The sequence below is a fragment of the Branchiostoma belcheri genome, unplaced genomic scaffold (genome assembly GCF_001625305.1).
Source record: "Branchiostoma belcheri isolate BF01 breed outbred unplaced genomic scaffold, Haploidv18h27 scaffold84, whole genome shotgun sequence".
NCBI lineage: Eukaryota > Metazoa > Chordata > Leptocardii > Amphioxiformes > Branchiostomatidae > Branchiostoma > Branchiostoma belcheri.
This window is the reverse complement of record NW_017804509.1, coordinates 1430266-1452010: the sequence shown is the minus strand read 5'-3', so window position 1 is coordinate 1452010 and position 21745 is coordinate 1430266. Positions and strand designations below refer to the sequence as shown.

The following is a 21745-nucleotide window of genomic DNA, read 5'->3' as shown; positions in this document are numbered from 1 at the left end:
TCACGCACGCACACACACACACACACACACACACACACTCTCTCTCTTTCTCTCTTACACACACACAACACACACACACACACACACAGCAATGCCTATACATGTACACAGTATACCCACCCCATGCCTACATACATGGTCCCCCACATTGGCGCGAAGAGCCAGTTGGGAGCGCACCACCAGGGCTTGGACAGACCGACGTACCAGCAGCGAGCCTTCTGGGTCTGCATGTGTGCGATGAAGCCGCCCACATTCGGCACCAGCGTCGCCGCGAAGGGAGGAACCCAGTTTACAGCCATCTTAGTATAACTGAAGTAAACGCTAGGATGGCAGGATGGGGCATACCATTCAAGACTTGGGCTTGGGGGTTTTAAAATGGAAGAATCCAGTTCACAAACAAGCTAAAGCTGCATGGGATGGCAGGATGGGGCGTACCACTGAAAAGTTGGGGGTGTTAGAATGGAAGAACCCAGTTTACAAACTCCTGCTAGCACTGGGATGGCAGGATGGGGCTTACCATTAAATACTTGGGGGTGTTTGAATGGAACAAGCCAGTTCACAAACAAGCTAAAGCTGGGATGGCAGGATGGGGCGGACCACTGAAGATTTAGGGGTTCTCAAACTAACGCTGAGATGGCAGGATGGGGCATACCACTCAAGATTTAGGGGTGGGTAGAATCCCAGCTGTATCCTTAAGGATGATGGGACCTACCACTCAAGACCAGACGTAGGGGTGGGTAGAATAGATTACAACCAAGTGCACAAACAGCCTCAGGCAAAGGTAGGATTAGTATAGGCTCTGAGTATGCAGGGACGTACCACTTAAGACAATTTGCTAAGTACTTAGAGATAGGTAAAAGGCCACAAGACTAAGTACAGTATTATAGGACTATGTTGCCTGGAAGGCTGCAATACCGGTAAGAGAAGAAAGAGGGCAGTGTGTGTATGACCTTACCTTACCTTAGACTAGTTTCTCCTGTGCCTAATCGGGCAGTATGTATGGGAGGAACATAAAAATAGTGTAAGCGACTCATTCTTGATAATACATGTAATAAAGGAACATAAGATGTAACATGTTTGGTATTCCTGGGACATACACTCTTTTTGATACTGCATTTAATATTAAGGTACCATGAAAAACACCTTGCAATCAGAGATAGCAGACTTCACCCCCTTGCATGTTCATGAAATTCTCTACTTAAACAGACACTGGAATCTTTCTTCCACTGTCTTGAGCCATGCCTGATTCTTCCCCAGTCCTTTGAATTCAAGACACATCAAATGTGTTCATTCAGGCAAGATGTTATAATAAGGGTGTGACTCTGTGAGTGCGGCAGGCAGCTCATTAAAATGGCTGATTACTCTCTACACAGAAGAGCATGTAGGCACCAAATTAACAGGTGGTTGATATGTTATTTTCCATCTGCCACCACTTTGGAGTACGAATTACGTAGAATTGAAACGGCTGATCTTTATGCTTTCAGTAGGAGGGCACATAAGGCCTCCAATTATCTGATCTGTTGTCTGATTATTTTTCTTTCGCTGACACTTTTTGTTTCTAATAATGCAATCTGCTACTTTCGGATTGTCTTTTGTTCATATTTTCCTGTTCTATTCCCCCTACTTATAGCCTGGGTACCATACGCAAATTTTTTTTAGCACTGCGGAGTAAAAATCCGGATGGTACCCTCAGGCTGTTAGGCTATGGTAACCCAGCTTACCCCATGCATAGCTGTGTTTTATACAGGATACTGGATAGTCATAAAGATGTACAAATTACATGGAATTAAAAGGCCTTATTCCACTGATCATCTGGGAAAGTACCTCAATCATGAATTTTGTTGTTAGGCCACACCAGTGTAATTTGTTGGTTCACGGATTCTGATTATCAATGTGCACCTTTCTGATTGATTTTTTTTTTTCATTTCATTTTCCATTTTTCCCTTTCCTTACCCCATGGCTGTGTAGAGCATGGTCCAAACCGGCGCAAAAACCCAGTTAGGCGGTCTGAACCAGGGCTTCCTGATCTCATTGTCGTACCAGGTCCGGACATTTCGGGATGAGACGACCGCGCCCGCGAACCCCCCCAGGTGGGGCAGCACGGAGGCAAGAACGGGCGCGGCCCAGCTGGGAGATACCATTCTCTCGAAGGGGGGAGCTGAGGCTGAGGAAACAGTTGCAGTTTATTATGGGGATATCAAAACTTGACAATACACTCACTCACACTCACTATTCCAGGATTAGATTATACTGCTGCTGTTGTCCCTGCCACAGGGGTCGGCAGCAGTCGGCTAGTAGTACTGGTCTTCACACTGCACCTCCAGGCAGCCCTGTCCAGTGGGTTAGCACTGGCAAGGCCGCGCTCTCTAATAAAAAGTTAATTACTGCTAGAACCAAAGCCAAACTATATGTAGTTGGAACTGGAAAGTGTACTATATAATCAGGACAGTACAAACTAAACTCCTGTATCACAAAATGGATGCCTTTTTCCTAAAGTATGGTCTGTTTACATAACCAGCATGCTGCCTGAGTGCTGAAAAGCATTAAGTAGGTCAGCCAACAAGTTTGGGCCTAATTCAGAGTTTCACAGTTCTAGTACAAGCTACTACAGCTCACCTACTTCTTACCTGTCCTTAAGGTAACCAGGTGGTGAAGAATAGGTAGAAGAAAAAGTACAAATGGACTGACCCTGCCTTAACTGATACTGCTACTCACTGTGTTTTACACAGTATATATGCCTCTATGGGGCAGTTTGACCTCAGGGTCATTGGACTGTCCCACTCCTGACCTGAGGGGTGTACTCTGGGATCTTACACAACAGTTGTGTAACAGTAGTGCAAAGGTTATCAAGAAGAGATGCTAGCACTACAGAAACTCAGAAAGTACCCAAGCAAGGCCAACCAGTCAAAAGCGAGGAGAGCCTGCTCCTGTATAACTACTGGCCTCTTCAGGAGTCATCTTTGATTCTTATTCACTGAGTGACTTAAAGACAAACCACCTGTTGACTGACTTAAGTAGGATTACCAGAAGGAGAAAGAGATAACAAAGGCAAGTACAGCACAAACATTTGTGGTGGGGCAAATCAACTCCCTTGGCTTGCCATCTCTTTTAGCGTAACACTCCTACTGGGGGGCCTGTTAAACTGGGCGGGGAAAACTATATTAGAGCCCTGAAGACAGCCTGCCCCAACTACCATGCCCCAACCATGATACTGGCTAAGTCAAGTACAGTACTAGTAGACATACCTTTGAGAACCCTACTATAAGGACCAGACTAGCCTTGAGGAGTTGTGTTGAAGCACAGATGTGACCCAAACAGCTTGGAGAAGTGACCAACAACAGGTGGTTGTGTAAGCGTCATGTGACCTTCCTGATCAAGGTCGCGCCCTTACATGACCCTACAGGGTCCATCCATAAAGGACCCAGGAAAACTTAAGATTGCACTTTTGTGAAGATCTTCTCTCAGTAAGTTCCTTACAAAGTTAAGCAAATGAAAATTTCCTAAATGTCTATCCAGAAACATAAATAATGATACCGGTAGTCTATAATTAAAATTCTTAAAGAGCTTCTAAAAGGTAAGAATCAACAGAGCAAATACACCCCTCTTTCTAACTTGGTACAGTCTGGGTTTATCATGTCCTTGAGAGTTTAGTTATTCCAGGTAAACACATCAGCTGATTGTGAGGTTAAAGGTCGGCAGCACCTGTGGGGTTGTGAGGCATTAACAGCAGAGCATTCGGCTCAGAACCAAGAGGTCCCAGGTTCGAATCCTGCCAAGTCACAAACCTAGCTTGTGCTCTTGGGAAAGGTACTATATACGATTACGGCTTTCCTCAGGTAAAAATGAGTATGCCAGAATGATCATTATCATGATCGTGGGCATTAACAGATAAAATCTTATACTATAAGCACCCCTGAGACCACAGGTGTTTTTTTGGTTATAGAATGTAATTTAACAATTTTCAGGATGAGGAGCTCAGTACACGAAAAAAAATTACACATAATTGCTTACAATTGCAAAACATAACTGCTCAAATAAAAGATGACAATATATAGAGGCTGAGCTCTACCATTAGTACAGGGGAGTCAAAGTTTCAGAGTCTGGTCTAGCTGACTCAGTATGGTGTGAAAATACTGAAGTTGCCTCTTATATACATTGTACACCATGAAGCAACTTACCAATCGTGCAAAACAAACAAACAAACAAACAAACAAACGTGGCTTACCCCATGCTAGCATACAGGCTAGCCCAGACCGGTCCAAACACGTAGTTCGGTGGGGTCCACCAGGGTTTCTTAACCTGCGCGTCATACCACTTCAGATTCTCCTTCCCCGCAAACGACGCTCCAAACCCCCCCACAAGCGGGTGGAACGTTCCGATGACTGGCGGGAGCCAAGATGGAGCCATGAGATCAAATTACACCCTGCTGAGGAAAGAGAGAGAGAGAGAGAGAGAGAAAACACATGCAAAAATCACTGAAGATCTTACCCCATGGTGGCATACAGACTGGTCCATACGGGTGGGAACAGATAGTTGGGGGGCGTCCAGGAGGGTTTTTTGATCTTGTCGTACCAGGTCATGGCGTCTTTTTGCTGAACTAGCGAGCTTCCAGCTACACCGAGTAGGGGGTGAAGCGTGCCGAGGATTGGAGCAAGCCAGGAGGGGGCCATGGTGCTGATACTACACTGGACAAACAAGCAAACAAGCAAACAAACATGGACCTAATTTACTACTTTGCAAACAAGCAAATAACAAGCAAATAAATAAACACTAGAGCTGGTTTACTTCTAAACAACATGGGGCAAAGAAACAAACAAGCAAACAAATAAACAAACAAACACACATGGGCAAAGCAGGGATAGCTGAGGCAGGAAGCCTTCTACAGTTGTATACCGTATAACAAAAAATTGTGTTTTAGGAGACCACATACAGTCTCTCCTTTTGCTTCCCTGTAACATTGAACTTCAGGGAGCCATGCATGGCACAATTGAATATAAATCAAGTACATTCTGCAGACAGACATTCAGCTGCAATCATTGGATCACCTAATATCTTTTTTGCTAACGTTAGGACATGATACAATTTTGTGATCGAGGGCAGGCCTTGATCTAAAGTTAAAATCGTGTACAAAATGGGACAAAATAGTTATATCAGGTTTCAAAAAATTCATTGCATTTTCTGAATCTGATACAAAAGATCACTCACAGACTAGACACCCAGACAATCAAATGTAACATCTAAACAACATAACGTTGGTGTTGAACTTGAAATTCACTACCATGCACCAGTTTTGTCCTTGTCAAATTTTCTCCTCTGAATTGGTGTAAGGTAAAATATATTTACTGTTATGTTTATAACTGTTTAGAGTCTTACCTGTGGTCTTTATTCTTGTCAGAGCTGGCGAAATACGCAGTTCTCAGAATAGGAACATCAAGTGTTTACATATAACAGAGTTGAATTTGATGGTTCGGGCGAGTACATTGCCAGGGGGATGCGTGCGTTTTATTTTAACTATAGAAATTCATATTTATGGTGAATAAAGTCCTACATCTTTACTATTTAAGTCATTATTATATTTAATATAGTCTGTTATTTGTGTATTATAATGTAGTCTAAAAAATTAAACACATTGAATTGCAATAAGGTATCAAGATAATAGCCACCCCATTGTCAAAGTGGTATAGACTAATAACCTTTTACCTGAAGACTATACCATTATAAAAGAAGGGTGATCCATAGTTGCTACTGTACATTATATTCTTCCAAAAATTTGAAAAATTTCCAATTATTCCAATAGCATATAATCAACAAAATAATTTCACGTAGGATACAATGATTATTGAAAGTCAGATGTTTTGAAGAGGGCAAATGATAAATGTATTGTTAACTATGAAATTTCTGCCTCCCCCTCTATTTGAATGGATTCTGCCGAACCTTCACTTCCGGGTTCGACAGGCAAGGTGTACGTGACTTTATACACGTATGTAGTGTTTTTGGGGCATTTGTAGGGTGAGTTTAGAGCTATAAGATCATGGATCTTGTCTTTATCTTCAGATTTTTCCCTAGTTCAAGTCCTTCTTTTGTAAAACCAACTTAAAAGAGAACTTTTCGTGTTGGGCGTTCATCCAAAATCTCCTTGAGCTAATTAAATTGTTCGGCATGCATGTGTCGTTGAGAGATAACTTGTTATGTGTCGTAATATGTTCAAATAAATTTTGTGTAATAAACATATACCATTTACACGTATATTTCACCCAAGAGAATTTATACATTAACATAATTATGAGCCCTGGATTTTGGCTACTTTACTTTAGTGACAATGACGTAAGAGAAGTCTTTATGAACTTTGCATCAAAGAGATTTGTAAGAAAGCAATCACAGAAATTACTTATAAAAGTGCAGGGACTTTCTTAAGGTTCTTAATCCGTAGGCAGCCTCCCCCAAAAATCAACGAAATTCGTAATACATGTAGTACATTAGCCGCAAAGCGTTAAGTCGTAATCAGCTCTAAACTAATTCATAATCGGCAGTGGAAGTTTTGCTGAATTCATAATCACTACCACCCCCACCCCCACCCCATGCAGGCCCTCTTAGCATAGTACACCTAGGAACTTGGACTTAAGCAAGTTTTTCGCTCATTTTCTAGACGAGAAGACGAGAGATTGGACCAATGGGAGTCAGCGGTCTCCAGTTGACCCTTGCCCTGATCAAACCTGACGTCCACGCCCACCCCGGACTGTACCAACACATCGTGGGGACCGTCCTGAAGAACCGACTTCTGTTTGTGAGAAGCAGGGTTCTGAGATGGTCCCGGCAGGACAGCGCAAGTTTCTATGGTGAACATGAAGGCAGGTTCTTCTATAATCGACTGGTGGGATTCATGGCAAGTGGACAGATGAGCGCACACATTCTGGCAGGTGGGGAACCGGTTTGTTTGTTTGTTTATTTAAGGAACCTCAAATTAGTCACAATACAACCACTACTCTTTTGCAGTCCTCTAACATCATTACATCATGTTGCAATTTTATAGCAGGAGGGATTTTGACTCCTGTCACCATATATATGAATATGTCTTTGGGTAAGAATTAACAGAGCAGATCATATTTCAAGGTAGAGCAGACCATATTGCAAGGTAATCATTATGCATTTGCTTTGCAAATGTTACTAGTTCTAATGTTGTTTTCTTTCTTCATCACCAGGCGAAGACGCCATTTCCCGATGGCGACAGTTGATGGGACCAACCAAAACCTTCCGCTCACAGTTCACACACCGTGAGTCCATACGGGGACAGTTCGGACTAACCGACACCAGAAACTGCACACACGGTGCAGACTCTGAGAAAGCGGCTCTACGCGAGATGCAAATCTTCTTCCCCGAGTTTGACGCCAAGACGTGGTGGAAGGAACAGTCCGAGTTCTTCAAGGAGGGGAGGGTCCATTTTGATGAGGGGAGGGTGGAGCATGTACCAGTGGGGAAAGTTCATTCTGATGAGGGGAGGGTGGAAAACACACCGGTGGATAGAATTAGTTGATGAACACTTGGGATTACACTGTGGTGTAGCTTGGTGGTATATATACGTACTCAAAAGTGTGAACTATTCAACATTTACTGGTTCTTGGCAGGGGTCTATAGCCTGAGATGATGTAGGACTCGGGAGCTATAATAGGTTTGGTAACCAGGCTAAGGGCTCTAGCCAGCACCCATTTTTCGGTCAATTGCAGGAACTTTGTGATACATGTGTGATGGAAAATTTTTTATACTTGGACAAAATTGACAAAAAATCTTGAGTAAAAATATAAAAACACCCAAAGGACCACCACTAACCAATATCAACCCCATGATTTGCCTCTCAAAGAAATTGTGACCTTGCATTTAAAGGCTTAAAATTTGTCCCCAGACCCACCTACCTTCTGAGCACTCTCCCCCCAGGTCCGATCGTGAACCTGGCTAACGGAAAAAGATTTTGAGCTGGCTAGAGCTCTGGTTCTTGTTTGGTATAACTTTGAAAAATTACAGCTACAGCCTGATTGAAGACACAACAGGAGCACCTTTAGAGAAAGACTTTATTTTTCTATTAACAGAAAGGGTAAAGCATTACATAAAATTGCATTATTAACATGTAAAAACAGTTCATCACCTACCATTATGATATGGTCATAAAATAGTGATTTGATATGCCATCTGAAATATACTTGGTGATTCTGAATATACAATTATTGCATTATTTTGATATATACTCATATATATACTTTTTATTCAACAGTTAAAAGTCATTGATGCTACAGGCAGCATTACAGTTGTACATGTAGGAATGTGTAGCATGTTTTGTGACATCTAGATGGAGGTCTAGTCCTACTTGTACATGATAAAAGTTGGCAGCATATGATATTATCCAACTTTGAATGAATCTTCCGTACTGCACCAGCTAGAATTCTTGACTCTACTTTATAAATCCCTTCTTTGTCTAAAAGAGAACAAATTTTACTCAATCAGACCATCTTTACAGAAAAGTATATATATATATACCCCCCTCCCCTTAAAATACATGTATTGTAACATACAGTATAGCTTCAGCTAAGAATAAGTTGGACGTACATATTATGGTGAAAAAATAGGTTGTACTAGCACAGCACAACACACACACACACAGTCAGACACAGTCACATCTTTTGCTATGGAAGTTCCATATAATGGAAAGAAACTGCATCAGAATCATTGACAGAAATGTACATATTCAACGCACCACTATCTTATTAACTGTATCATAAGATATGTGTAAAACTATATTATAACAACCTAATAATAACTTGCTGTGCTGTACAATATGTGGAGGTAAATGTGACTATATTTTTCTCTTTTTTTCCTAAAATGACTGAGTACATGAACTTTCACATTATAGTTTACAGAACTGCATCATTTAGAAAACAAAACTATAAACCTGCTACACATGGAGTAACATTATGATGATTCCACCACTAATTATTTGTACAAATGTATGTGATTATGATGTTAGGTTTTATTGAATTTCTATATTTCTTTCTGAACTATGTTCAACTCTTTTTCCCATACATTGCACCTTGTACAATTGTCGTGCAATAGCATCTTTCTGTATGGTTAGAAGACAACAGTTAAGGAATTAAAAAGAAAAACATTTTCTTTATGACATTATTTTGTTACTGTTGTTGTACATGAAATTTATAACATCACCAAAAACATTCAAGTATCAACCAAGAAACCAGGCCTTCTGTCTATGTTTAAGTTGTCACACAAGACTTTTTTTACACGTTTGGGCAGGATTTGATTTTGAAAGAGTCCACACTGCACAGTAAGCTCAGCACAGATGCTGCAACAAACCTTGCGATAGGAGGCCTAAACAGGTACATACTATTAGGTTAGAAGTATACAGTGACTCTTTTGATTATCTTGCGACAGAAAGTCTAAAGCACTACAGCCTGTACAGGACCATACACATGTATAGGTCAGTAGTATACAATGCCCCTTTAGGCTATGATGTGACAGGAGGCCCAATAAACAAGTTAGTAGTAAGTTAGTAGTATACAGTGCCCCTTTAGCCTATGTTGCGACAGGAGGCCTAATACACAAGTTAGTGGTATACAGTGCCCCTTTAGACTATGATGCGACAGGAGGCCCAATACACAAGTTAGTAGTAAGTTAGTAGTATACAGTGTCCCTTAAGATTATCTTGCGACAGAATGTCTAAAGCACTACAGGACCATACACAAAGTCATGTATAGGTTAGTAGTATACAGTGCCCCTTTAGGCTATGATGCGACAGGAGGCTAATGCACTACAGGGCTGTGAAGGTTGCACCTAGTGTAGACAGGTTGTCCTTGCATCGGAGTGGCTTTACACTCTGTAAGAAACATGCAGAAAAAAAAAGAAATGAACTCTGTGTTAAAGACAGAAAAGGCAGCCACCAGAAATAAGAAATATTTACAAATAAACGTGTAAAAAAACATGAAATTAAAAAAAAATCTTTTGGGAAAATGAAATCACGATTTGCACAGAAAACACACTAATTTGCCTTTAGTTGAAAAAAATATGTTGAAGGAATATTTACAAATAAACGTGTAAAAAAAACATGGAATTAAAAAATATTGTGAAAAAGAAATTATGATTTGATTTGCACTGAAAACACACTTTAATTTGCCTTAAGTTAAAAGAATATGTTGCATTAAGAAAACATCACAGCTAGATTCTCATCAAATAAATATATTTTGATTGATTGATTGATTGATTGATTGATTGATTGATTGATTGATTGATTGATTGATTGATTGATTGATTGATTGATTGATTGATTGATTGATTGATTGATTGATTGATTGATTGATTGATTGATTGATTGATTGATTGGTTGATTGATTGGTTGATTGATTGACTGTAAGGAAAATCTGGATGACTTGCTAAATTGTAATTTGTGTGAAAGGCAATCTTCAATCTGGCTTTGCAAATATTTGAAAATAAAAGATATCTCTCATAAATTTGTGTACAAAAATTTTAAAGAGTTACACCTGAATAAGTTATAGCTAGTAAGAACACCATAGAAAAAGCACAGACTCCCCCAGCAGTGTTAGTGTACAACCCCCAAATCAAATCTAGGGACTGCCCAATCACAACAGTGGTGTTAGTGTACCCTCCCCAAGTACAGACAGTAATGCTGAACCAGTGGTGTTAGTTAGTGTACTATCCCCACAAAAAGTAGCATTTATCTAGCATATATCAAATTGAATGCATTATTATGATTTCCAAAGCATTTTAAGAAAATTACTTAAGATTTCAGATCAGAAGGCCTGATTTCTTTGATTATTCAAAGTTTACATGAAACAAGCAGTAATTTAAAATGAAAAACACTCACCTGTTTAAGCAATAAAAATGTACTATCTAATATACAGTAACTGTACACTAATATATTTTCTGAATACTCATGTACAAAATCTACAAAAATGTATAATAAGTTCTGTAATACAGCTCCTTATACATAATAATTATGTACCTGTAAAGTGGCATTTAACCCTCAACCTTCCAAGGCTCTAGGGCACATCCATGGCATTCAATTAACCCTTAAACTCCTAATCTCTAGAGTGCTTCCATGCACAGAATTTGTGCAAAGAAACTGGCATGTAAGATTCCTACAAGTCCTGAGTATAACTTTCCTTTTCCTTTATTTTACAAAATCAGCTCCATCAGTGATGAGTGGTAATATCATATACTAGACTAAGTACCCATATTATATACTTAAATAGCAGAGTTTTATCCAGTTTCTTCCGTGTTTTCTGGAGTTTTGTGAGCAATTATAGCACTTAACGGAAGACACCATCGATATCTTCAAAACCATAATAATTTCCAAGAGTAGACTGATAGTTACTCCTATTGGGCACATTGTAAGTCAGTTCTCACTCTTAGTAAGTCCACCTTGTCTCCAGCTTTGATGTTTCTGACTTAGGCAGAAGAGATGCTATTACAGTAACCTGAACTTTAAGTTCAGTGTCCAGAAATGATCTCTTACACTAAAAAATTCAAATTACTGTCACAATAATGATCCCAGGATTGTTTTCCCTTTTTGTTGATGTACTGTATAGCATTTACATTATAAGTATCAGTCAGCTACAATAGTCAGCTCCTATGTCTAACACATGTATGTAGCATGTTTAGTGTTAAAACTTTAGATCCAACACAAAAAGTTCTCTCACCTAGAGCTTTCGACCAGTCACTCTGGTCTTCCTCAGTAGACTGACCCAGTGAGACTTGTCACGTGGCTTCTTTGAAGATGAGAGAACTTTTAGTGTTGGACCAAAAGTTTTAACTCCAAACATGTAACTACCAACACAGATGAACTTTCATGATGTAATACTATGTAACATGATAGGCTTGTTGCCATGACGATACAGCACACCTGACAGGTGATTTCCCGGACAGGTGTTTGTCCAGGTGTGTTTCACACCTGCATGTTATGTCAGGGCAGGTGAGAAACGTTGGTGGTCATACCCATACCTTCGTCCAGTTTGTTCCAGTCCCAGATCTCCTGCAGTAAGGGCAGCATCGTCTTGTCCTGGACCTGAAATAAACAAACAAATAAATAAATAAACATCAAACATCTTCTTGTAACACAGGATGTGTTTGGAATGGTATACAAGTATGTTCATGGTTTTGACACGAGTTTGGAGTGGCAGAAGTTAATGTACTGTAATTCCTAATTTTTTCATGGTACTTTTATGTTCACTGTCATTTCTGTACAATGAACTCTTCATTACAGTTATAACAAATAGTTCCTCTACTTTCTTTTTCCTGTACCTTTTGCCGCTGTGAATATATCCGTGAACATGTCCACTTTTCTCAGACCATGAAATTTTGCTACCGTGAACATCAAGTGAATTACATTACCTTGTAACAGAGGATGTGCTTAGAGTGGTAGAAGTTGATCGTCCGGAGTTGCGTCAGACGACTCAGCAGCCGAGGGAAGAACATGGGGTCGTTTGGTCGTCGGGCGTGGCAGTACGTCTCCAGGGCGAACAGGTACGGCTCCTGCACCTTCTCCACGGCCGAGTAGTTCTGCACGTACTGACGGTCTGCGGAAAACAGCGCTCTGATTGGTTAACTTGTATTTAAACCGACCAATCACAGGACGGACGTACCTTCTCCACGGCAGAGTAGTTCTGTACATACTGACGGTCTGCGGAAAACAGGGCTCTGATTGGTTAACCTATATTCAAACTCACCAATCACAGGACGGAGGTACGGTGGAGTAGTTCTGCACGTACTGCTGGTCTGTGGGAAACAGCGCTCTGATTGGTTAATTTGTATTCAAACTGACCAATAACACAGAGCTGCTAAAGACCATGGTCTATGATTGGTTAACCTGTATTCGAACTGACCAATCGTACCTGGGGACAGCGGTGCGACAGCCGTGAGCAGAGCACACTCGAACCAGAAACTGGTCTCTGATTGGTTAACCTGTATTCAAACTGACCAATCACACAGAGCTGCTTCAGTAACTGGTCTCTGATTGGTTAACCTGTATTCAAACTGACCAATCACACACAGCCACAACAGACACCGGTCTCTGATTGGTTAACCTGTATTCAAACTGACCAATCGTACCTGGGGACAGCAGCGCAACAGCTGTGAGCAGAGCACACTCGAACCAGTCCAGCTTCAGCTGCTGGATGCTGTGCAGGAAGTCCATGAAGGTGTGCACAAACGTCTCAAGAACACCTGAAGAAACAGAAAACAACTTTCACTGTTTGCGCTAAGACGTTAGAGATCGTAAGCAATGTGTCTAGTTTAGAATGTCTAGATGTAGTTGAAAACTAGAAACGTAATATTTGCAAAGCAAATGCATAATGTTTACCTTGTGAGTTCGCATATGGTCCGAGTACTCTGTTATTGTTAATTCTTATTCAAACACATCATATATATGGTGACAGGAGTCTAAATCCCTCCTGCTAAAAAAATTGCAACATGATGTAACCCAACACTAGTTACCATGGAGACAGATGTCTGGTTCAGCTCATTGACCGTATTTATTTGGATCAGGAGAAGAGGAAGATGAAACAGAGCAAAACCCTTATATTTTCCTTCGGTAAACATAATTAATATTACGTAATTAACGAAGACTGGACGAACCTGCGTTGATCCACCTCTCAGCATTCTGTTGACTGTCATCCCTGTACACAGCTCCTTTCAGCATCACTACCTCAATCGCACCTCCCTGGAACATAAGGGGAAAAACAGCAATCAATCAATCAATCAGGGGAAAACAGCACATTAGCGAATATTTTCATTATGTGGATAGAGCATAGGATGTTCGACTTCAAGTCTTCTTAAATGTTCAGAAGTTGTTCGTCTTGCCTGCCAATATTTTGGTAGTCCGAATCCTCAGTGCTAGTGTAAGGTAAGTTATGATACAATGAACAAGCTAGAATACAGCAGAATATGATGGAGATTTAGCCATACTGACAGCTCCACCTTGCAGAATAAGTAGGCATTACAGCCCTACAGCTGAGGAAGGTTGCAACAAGACTGCCAAAAGAGACAGAGAGAGAGGGGGAGAGAGAGAGAGAGATACAGCATAGCGTCAGCCTTCTCAAAACATGCGGCCTACAAAAATTTTTGTGCCGCCTACTTTTGGAAAAATGTAAGAAAAAAAACCATTGTAGTCTGTGTTACAAACACATTCACGACTCGCCTGGTACTTTTTTATTTCCGCCACCCACTGACCTTGAGGAGTGCAATCTGGTCCTCCTGGCTCAAGGTCATGAAGCCGCGGAGCTGTTTGGAGAAGAGCACGATTTTCTCGATGGTGACGGTCATCCCCTCCTGCAGATGCTGCTGCTTCTGGTCCAGAAGGTCCTTCTCTGACTTGCTCCGAACCTCGTCATCGTTAGGCCACAACTGGGGGGGGGGGGGCACGAAGACAGTTCTCCATAAAAAATTTCAGCCGGTTGGTAAACGACTGAATAGCAAGGTTCTTTTTATCACAACCATTTATTTGTTTGGTTTATTTTTCACTAGCTGACATTTCGATGACCGTCTGTCATCTTCATCAGGGCAATTCCCTGATTCATCAGAAAATTGCCCTGATGAAGATGACAGACGGTCATCGAAATGTCAGCTAGTGAAAAATAAATGGTTGTGATAAAAAGAGCTTTGCTATACAGACAGTTCTCGTTTAGAGTTAAAACTTAAGATCCAACACAAAAAGTTTCCTCTCCTAAAGCTTTTGAACAGTCACTCTGGTCTTCCTCAGTAGACTGACCCAGTGAGGCTTGTCATGTGGCTTCTTTGAAGTGTGACATCAACACTGGGTCAAAGGTATCTGGTAGACAGGGGAGGGGGTATAGTAAAAGGAGGGGGGGTCTAGTGAAAAAGGGGGTCTGTCGTACCGTGGTGATTTTGGGGTCTTGAGCCCACATCATTCTGGAACGCAGACACCACCTCCATGCACAAGTCCTTCTGTTCTGCACTAAGCTTCAGTAGCTGGTTAGCCTGCCCGTTAGTAGTGGAGGACGTGCTGGGAGAACCCGGTTGTGAGGAGGACGGGGAGCAGTCTGACTTTGGGTACTTCCAGCGAAACTTGGACTTTGTTTGCGCTTCTGTTAAGAGACCTGTATGTGGTAACAACAAAGAAAATTAGTCTTCTTGAACTCTTGCTGTTGCAATACCACTTGCTTCCACTAGGGGGAGCAGTCTGACTTTGGGTACTTCCAGTGAAACTTGGATTTTATTTGCACTTCTTTTAGTAGACCTGTGGTGAATAAAATCAACATTACAATCTATTCAAACTTCAACTGCAATACCATTTGCTGCCAACAGGAGGAGCTGCTGTGGATATTTCCACACTTCTTTCAAGAGACCTGCAATGACTCATCTCATTTGATGCAGTACCATTTTTCTCCAAAAGGAGGCACTTTTAGTACATGTACACAGGTTTCTGTATGGATTAGACAATGTGGATATCGGCCACAAGTGTAAGGTAAACAAATAAACATTCAAATATTAAACAAATAAACAAACAGTACTCATGGGTTTAGAATTATCTTCTTACACAACCAGTAAGGTTCTCACCTTGCTGACGTTTCGATGTCTATCAGACACCTTCCTCAGAGCTTCTGACTGGAGTTCTGCAACTCGCCGCTATTTATCGCCAAAGTAGGTGGCGAAACGTAAGCAGGTGAGAACCTTACTGGTTGTGTAAGAAGAAATTTCTATACCCTTAGTATCTTCCAACCTGATGAAATTATTTACGGATAAACTGTGTTACATATGAAGTTCCAGTACTCAGATTCAGCCTTCATGCCGACATCCTGTGTAAGGTAAACAACTAAACAAACATAAACAAACAAACAAACAGTACTCACACTCCGCCTTCATGCCGACATCTCTACACTTCCTGAGCCGGCATCCCTGGCACGTGCTTCGCAGCCGCACATTCATCTCACAGTTCACATAAACAAATAAACAAACAAACAAACAAACAGTACTCACACTCCGCCTTCATGCCGACATCTCTGCATTTCCTCAGCCGGCATCCCTGGCACGTGTTTCGCAGCCGCACATTCATCTCACAGTTCCCGCCATATTTACACGTGTAGTTGGCCTTCTTTATTACGCTTCTTCTGAAGAAACCTGAAGGAAACAGAAACGTTACATTTTATTTTGCGTGAGATTTACACCTATAATGGGCCTCATGCACTATCCAGTTTAACGTTTAGTTGTTCCCCGTCAGTTGTACTTTTTCTTAAAAAAATGGGAGGAAAGGAGGCATTACTTAGACATGCAAAATTTCTTATTACACCTTAGATTTAAACCTCTTTCTTAATCATGCATCTTCTGAAGAGACCTAAGGAACATTTTGACCTGTTACTTGAAAATTTTTATATAATGATATCATTATGACTCTTGCATTGTACTTTTCACAATGATGACTAAAACAAGTAGTGTAATACTTTATAAAGGTGTAAATTCTTTAATTTTTCTTTTTTTATAGCAGAGGATGAAATTTCCTAAGTCTACTCTCATCTGCCAAATAAACATACGGGTACGTTTATTTTTTGGGGCCCAAACATCCACCCAGTACGTTCTTATTTTGCACAGTACGTTTATTAATTTTTTGAAAACCAGTAATTTTTTTCAACTTCGTGTGAAAAAAATTGACAAATCATCGACGTGAAGACGTTTATAAACGCATATTGTAGCGAGAAACTTGTCATTTTCCGGCCGGTTTTTGCAATCACCGCGTGCGTAAATTCGTCTGAATGTTCTATTGTCATGGGTGGTGCTTATCAAAATACAAAATATTAAATGCTCTTTTTTTTTGTCTATTTAAATTCCTAATTGCAAATAACAGTTAAAGATTTGTACATATATCAGTAAGGGTGCATTTTAGTACAAGAGACACAGGTTACCCGTCAATTTTGGTAATTTTCCGGGGGTACGTTTATTCCGGGGGGTATGTTTATTCGGCAGATGAGAGTACATTGAACCTGTGACTAATTAAAATTGATACAGAATTCTGTCTTAAGGAACACGGTAGGAAAACCAGCGGGGTTTGCTCTAATGACTAACCAACAGGAAACGCAAACACAACCTCAAAAGGGGTCTGTTTGTAAAAGCCTCTCCCATTGGTCGGAATGTTACGCACTGAAACTGGTCAAACAGTACAGAGCGATGACCTCCTTACATCAAATGAAATCTGTAGAACTTATTACTAAAAGGCCAATTCTGAATCAATTTGCTTCCTTGTTTCTCTGGCATTCTGAGATAAAAATCTTATAACAAAACAGGGAAATTTATATTTGGTAATACTCACTGGTGTACACAACCTAAAAAAATTGTATGCACAAAAAAAAATTTTACCGCATAATAAAAATAAGTAGAATATCAGCAAAAACTAAATTATATTTCATTTGAAAAGAAAAGTACTACAGCAATGCTTTTATTAATTTTCTGACACTTAGACGTTAAGAATATGATGTGTACTACTTATTGATAAGTTACTACACATTTTTTGTACATTTAACATACGTAAATTCTACAAAAATATTTGGGTGCACCTGAAAAAAAAAATGGGTGCACAGCTCCAAATGTGGGTACACTAAGGTGCACATGCATTTCCAGCCCTGCAAAAACAGATCTAGAGGGCTAGGAGGAAATGTTACAATGTTACTTGAATCTGACTCATATTCATTCCGTGAATGTGTAATTAAGGTACAGGCTTTCCCCTCAGACTATTTGCTTCCATGTTGACATTTTAGTTCTGATATCTTTTTCTTTAATCACAGAGTCAACAAGCTGAGGTAGAGCAGCCTTTAATGGACTGATTAAGATCTGAAATAGATCTAGAGTTCGGACAAACAAACAAACCAGATCAAGAAAGGGCTTCCTGTACAGTCATTAAAAGTGGGCCAAAGGTTATCCAGGCCTCGAAATTAACTTTTCTTCCTATTGTCCCTGCACTGTCCCAAAAATAAATTTCACTTGCTCTGAAGTGAGAATGAACAGTTACTGTCCTAACCATTGGACCGCCTTTAATTTCAAGTGTCATCATTTGAGCCTGGCTCACAGTCAGAAATGCACCTTTGCGCAGCTTGCACCACTCTAAAACAAACCACAGATTATTTCAATAAAAGTTTGGTTTGTTAATTCATTGATTACCTTTTGCTTATTTTACGGTGTACATGAGAATTACGAGAGAGGGAGAAAGAGAGGTTAATGTTTATGAGATTATTGTGACAACCTACAAGATATATTAGGCAGGTGGCAAATTGCCATCAGGCCCTGGTATTGCAGTGCAAGCACGTCTAACCCTCAGGACAGGGAACAACAGACGATAAACCGGACAGTGAGTGAGCACTTCGAACTTATCATCATTATCAAACTATATCATCGAAATATCGCTGTTGTTTGATCTATATTGTATTTTGCATTACAATGTACATATTTATGTTCTACCTCGATGTCTAACCTTCACTTACATAACAACTTTAACAATAAAAAGGATTTCAATTATGTTGATCTTGAAAGTTGAAAAATGACCACCATATTGAGCGCCCTTTCTGAGTTCTGTCAGTATGATTGTGACATGTTTCTCCCTGAGCACACCTGGAGGCAGCACATTCACTGACAGATGTTTGCCGACCGTCTCTACAGACAGTTGCACAGTGACTACTGCTGTCATCATGGTATAATTAAAAACAAAGTCTGTCCATGTGCACCTGCAGGCAGTTCATTCAGTATTTCTGAACTGTCACTTCTGTAAATAGTGTCAGATCTGCCACTGTAAGGTTACAGACCACACCAATTTTCTTGAACATTCAGAGATAAAGCTCAAGCAAAAGTGAAACAAAGCACAGCCACAGGAAACTCTGTTTTACTGTATTCACAACTCTGACGCTCTTTTTTTCAGGTGATTTTGCCAACTAAGCCCACCAACAAAAAAAGAAAAATTAAACCTCAGCGTTCCAGTTTCTAATCTAAAAACCAGCAAACTACCTTGCCGCAGCCTGGGTCTGACTTGTTTTTGAGTCCTGATGGACTTCACCTGGAAAAGTCACATCCAGATGTTTATAATGGGATTAAGAATCTGAATAAAGCTGTCATCAGGAACGCAGCAGTGCCAAAACCCCCTCACTGACAAAACCTCCACACTGTACATTCGCTTCTTTCCACGTCTCAACCTTCACATCTGCAAATATGATCTAACCGTCTAACGGCAGTATCAACAGCACTGGTTCTACAATTTGAAAGAATTATGCGTTGAACTGGAAGAAGAATCTTTTAAATTGAAAACAAAGTCTGAGGGGAAAGTGAACGTTGGTATTACCAGTTTCAGGGAGTGAACATACATGTAGTCAGTCAAATTTCCCTTCAAACCTCTATTTTCATCTTTTCTATAGATCTCTTTTGTCAAAATTTTTACTTTAGAATAAGTTGTTACTTTTGAATTCTCTATCAAATCAGAGCCAGAGCCAACTTGAAAAAAATGAAGACTCCTCTTCAGACAGTCTTCATGATTTGGTCTTCCTGACCTCAACACTACCCAAACCTGGGCAAATACAGCAGGTTGTGCAGATCCCAGACCACCATTGTTCAACACGTGACAACTATTCCTCCCTCCTCACTGCAGCCCTATAGAGTCAACACCGTGTCTCACCCAGGAAGTTCTCAATAAATCATGTCACAGGCAGGACGTGTTTGTCGTCACGCTAGAACGCACGCTTCTGTACGCACCTCCTGTTACCATGGTTACCAGACACACCTGCGGACACCCTGAAACACCACCGTTTACCTGCTGGTTCTTTTGAAGAGTCTTGTCGTGACCTTTGTGAACATTGAACTATCACAAGGTCATCTGAAGGTTATATTTTGCACAGATTTTTAAAGATTGGCATGACTATAGATATTATTTCCATTATTTATGGAAGCAATATATCTAACCGTGCCAATTTTAGTAGTCGTAATTATTTATTTTATTCATTTATTCATTTACACATGCTGCATCTCAAGTAATGATGACAAAATAAAAGAAGATGGAAATGAGGGGTAGTTGATACCAAGACTTACAAATGTACCTATGAAACTTTGAAACTTTCTTCGAATTACCATTGGTGGTGGGCCAAGATTCCACCACTAGTCTTCCTGGTATTCAACACATACAATGTATACCTAGAATGGGAGGAGAAAGCCTAGGGTAGTTTTATGTTGATGTCATGTTGGAATGATGTCTGGACAGTATAACCCCCCTTCCCAGCTTCTACACTAACAGTTAGCCAGGGTGTCTTCTATACTATCAGTCAATCACAGGATATAAAACATAACAGTAGAGAGATTAGACAATCATCTCAGACGTAGGCCACAACAATTTTATCTTATAAATCTGTTAAATAAACTTGAATGAATGCAATATACAATAATGTATAATAGCCGATTGGTTGATTATTTTGAATTCATTTAGGGGCCTTATATATTACGTCGATGAAGGTTAGACATCCAGGTAATAAGATACACCAAAAAACTGTTACTCAAGCAACAAGATATGATGTTGGAAATGGTCAGACGATTCAGCTAGCATCCACTACCTTTCGTCAGTGACACAGTGCCTTATATATTACTTTGTTGAAAGTTTACATTTCTTTGTATAAGATTAAGAAGGTCATTGGTTTCAAACAACATAAACAGTTTGCTAAAGCACTCTTGGTATTATATATACTAAGTAACTTTACTTGACACATGATAATACCTCTTCCCATTTCCATGTCTGAAAGGCCCTTTCTGCTATTTACTTTAAACTTATTGTACTTTGGTCGAGTTCCCAACGAAAGCCAGTCCTTCTGTTATGGTACCCAAAATAGAGCCTGTGTCATCTCATGACTGGATGTTTGTCTATGTTCCTGTGGGTTTTATTAAGTGTGAAGAACTGAGTACATGTACATGTACAGTAGGGCTCGAAATTAAAGGTAGTCCAATGGCCACTGACCACTAAAATCTAGGCTGGGACAACTAAAAAGACACTTTGGGACATTTTGGGGACAACATAAAAATAATCAACATCAGAATGTCAGCCCTTCTTTTGTTTATCAGGCACACGTCCGACTTTTGGATCCTGGAAAACTACCCCCGAATTTCCTGTCAACTCTGCAATTATAGTGTGCCTGGGAGTGAACATATTAAGCAAAATAAAGTTGACTTCAAGTTGAAGTCATACAAATTATACTTCCCCAAAAAACAGGTTGGGACAGTTCATCCTCACTTCAGGACAACTGAAATTTATTTTTGGGACAGTGCTGGGACAACAGGAAGAAAGGTTAATTTGGAGGCCTGGGACTGAGTGTGAGTACAGGTACAGAGACCTGTGTGCCTTAATCACAGTCTGTCACTCCAGCTAATAACATTGTACTTGTCACCTGACAGCTCTGCTAATAATGTTGACACTGCAGGAGTCATGTGTGTGGGGGGAGGGGGGCAACATGGGCAGAACTAGGGCAGTTCTGGGGTGTCGTTCGTCCGTCAGGTTGACGATGACTGCTGTAACTGAGTTCTGGGGTAACTGTTACGTGGATGGATGGATGGGTGGGTGGATGGATGGATGGATGGATGGATGGATGGATGGATGGATGGATGGATGGATGGATGGATGGATGGATGGATGGATGGATGGATGGATGGATGGATGAGAGTGAGTGAGTGAGTGAGTGAGTGAGTGAGTGAGTGAGTGAGTGAGTGA

The 21745-nt window shown here is 40.4% G+C and overlaps 3 protein-coding genes across 3 annotated transcripts in view; 1 reads left to right on the top strand and 2 right to left on the bottom strand.

Annotated features, from left to right (window-relative positions):
• The window catches only part of LOC109486948 (translocator protein-like), a 30356-nt gene extending 25941 nt beyond the window's left edge, over nt 1–4415 (bottom strand). The window contains exon 1 of the mRNA XM_019790862.1: nt 4313–4415. Within this exon, the coding sequence (XP_019646421.1) occupies nt 4313–4407 (95 nt within the window). The 5' untranslated portion in view covers nt 4408–4415. The remainder of the gene's footprint in view (nt 1–4312) is intronic.
• Nucleotides 4416–5949: 1534 nt separating this feature from the next.
• LOC109486960 (nucleoside diphosphate kinase 6-like) lies at nt 5950–7737 on the top strand. The gene is made up of 3 exons (XM_019790875.1): nt 5950–6009; nt 6647–6917; nt 7200–7737. Exons 2-3 carry the CDS (start codon nt 6671–6673, stop codon nt 7529–7531), a joined length of 579 nt encoding a protein of 192 aa, XP_019646434.1. The 5' UTR covers nt 5950–6009; nt 6647–6670; the 3' UTR covers nt 7532–7737.
• Nucleotides 7738–8397: 660 nt separating this feature from the next.
• Nucleotides 8398–21745, bottom strand: part of LOC109486924 (oxysterols receptor LXR-alpha-like) — a 20322-nt gene continuing 6974 nt past the window's right edge. The window contains exons 3-11 of the mRNA XM_019790831.1: nt 16009–16149; nt 14907–15128; nt 14680–14687; nt 14242–14415; nt 13648–13732; nt 13064–13236; nt 12406–12615; nt 12016–12079; nt 8398–9874 (exon numbers count right to left, since the gene is read on the bottom strand). Coding sequence (XP_019646390.1) covers nt 9801–9874; nt 12016–12079; nt 12406–12615; nt 13064–13236; nt 13648–13732; nt 14242–14415; nt 14680–14687; nt 14907–15128; nt 16009–16149 — 1151 coding nt within the window. The 3' untranslated portion in view covers nt 8398–9800. The remainder of the gene's footprint in view (nt 9875–12015; nt 12080–12405; nt 12616–13063; nt 13237–13647; nt 13733–14241; nt 14416–14679; nt 14688–14906; nt 15129–16008; nt 16150–21745) is intronic.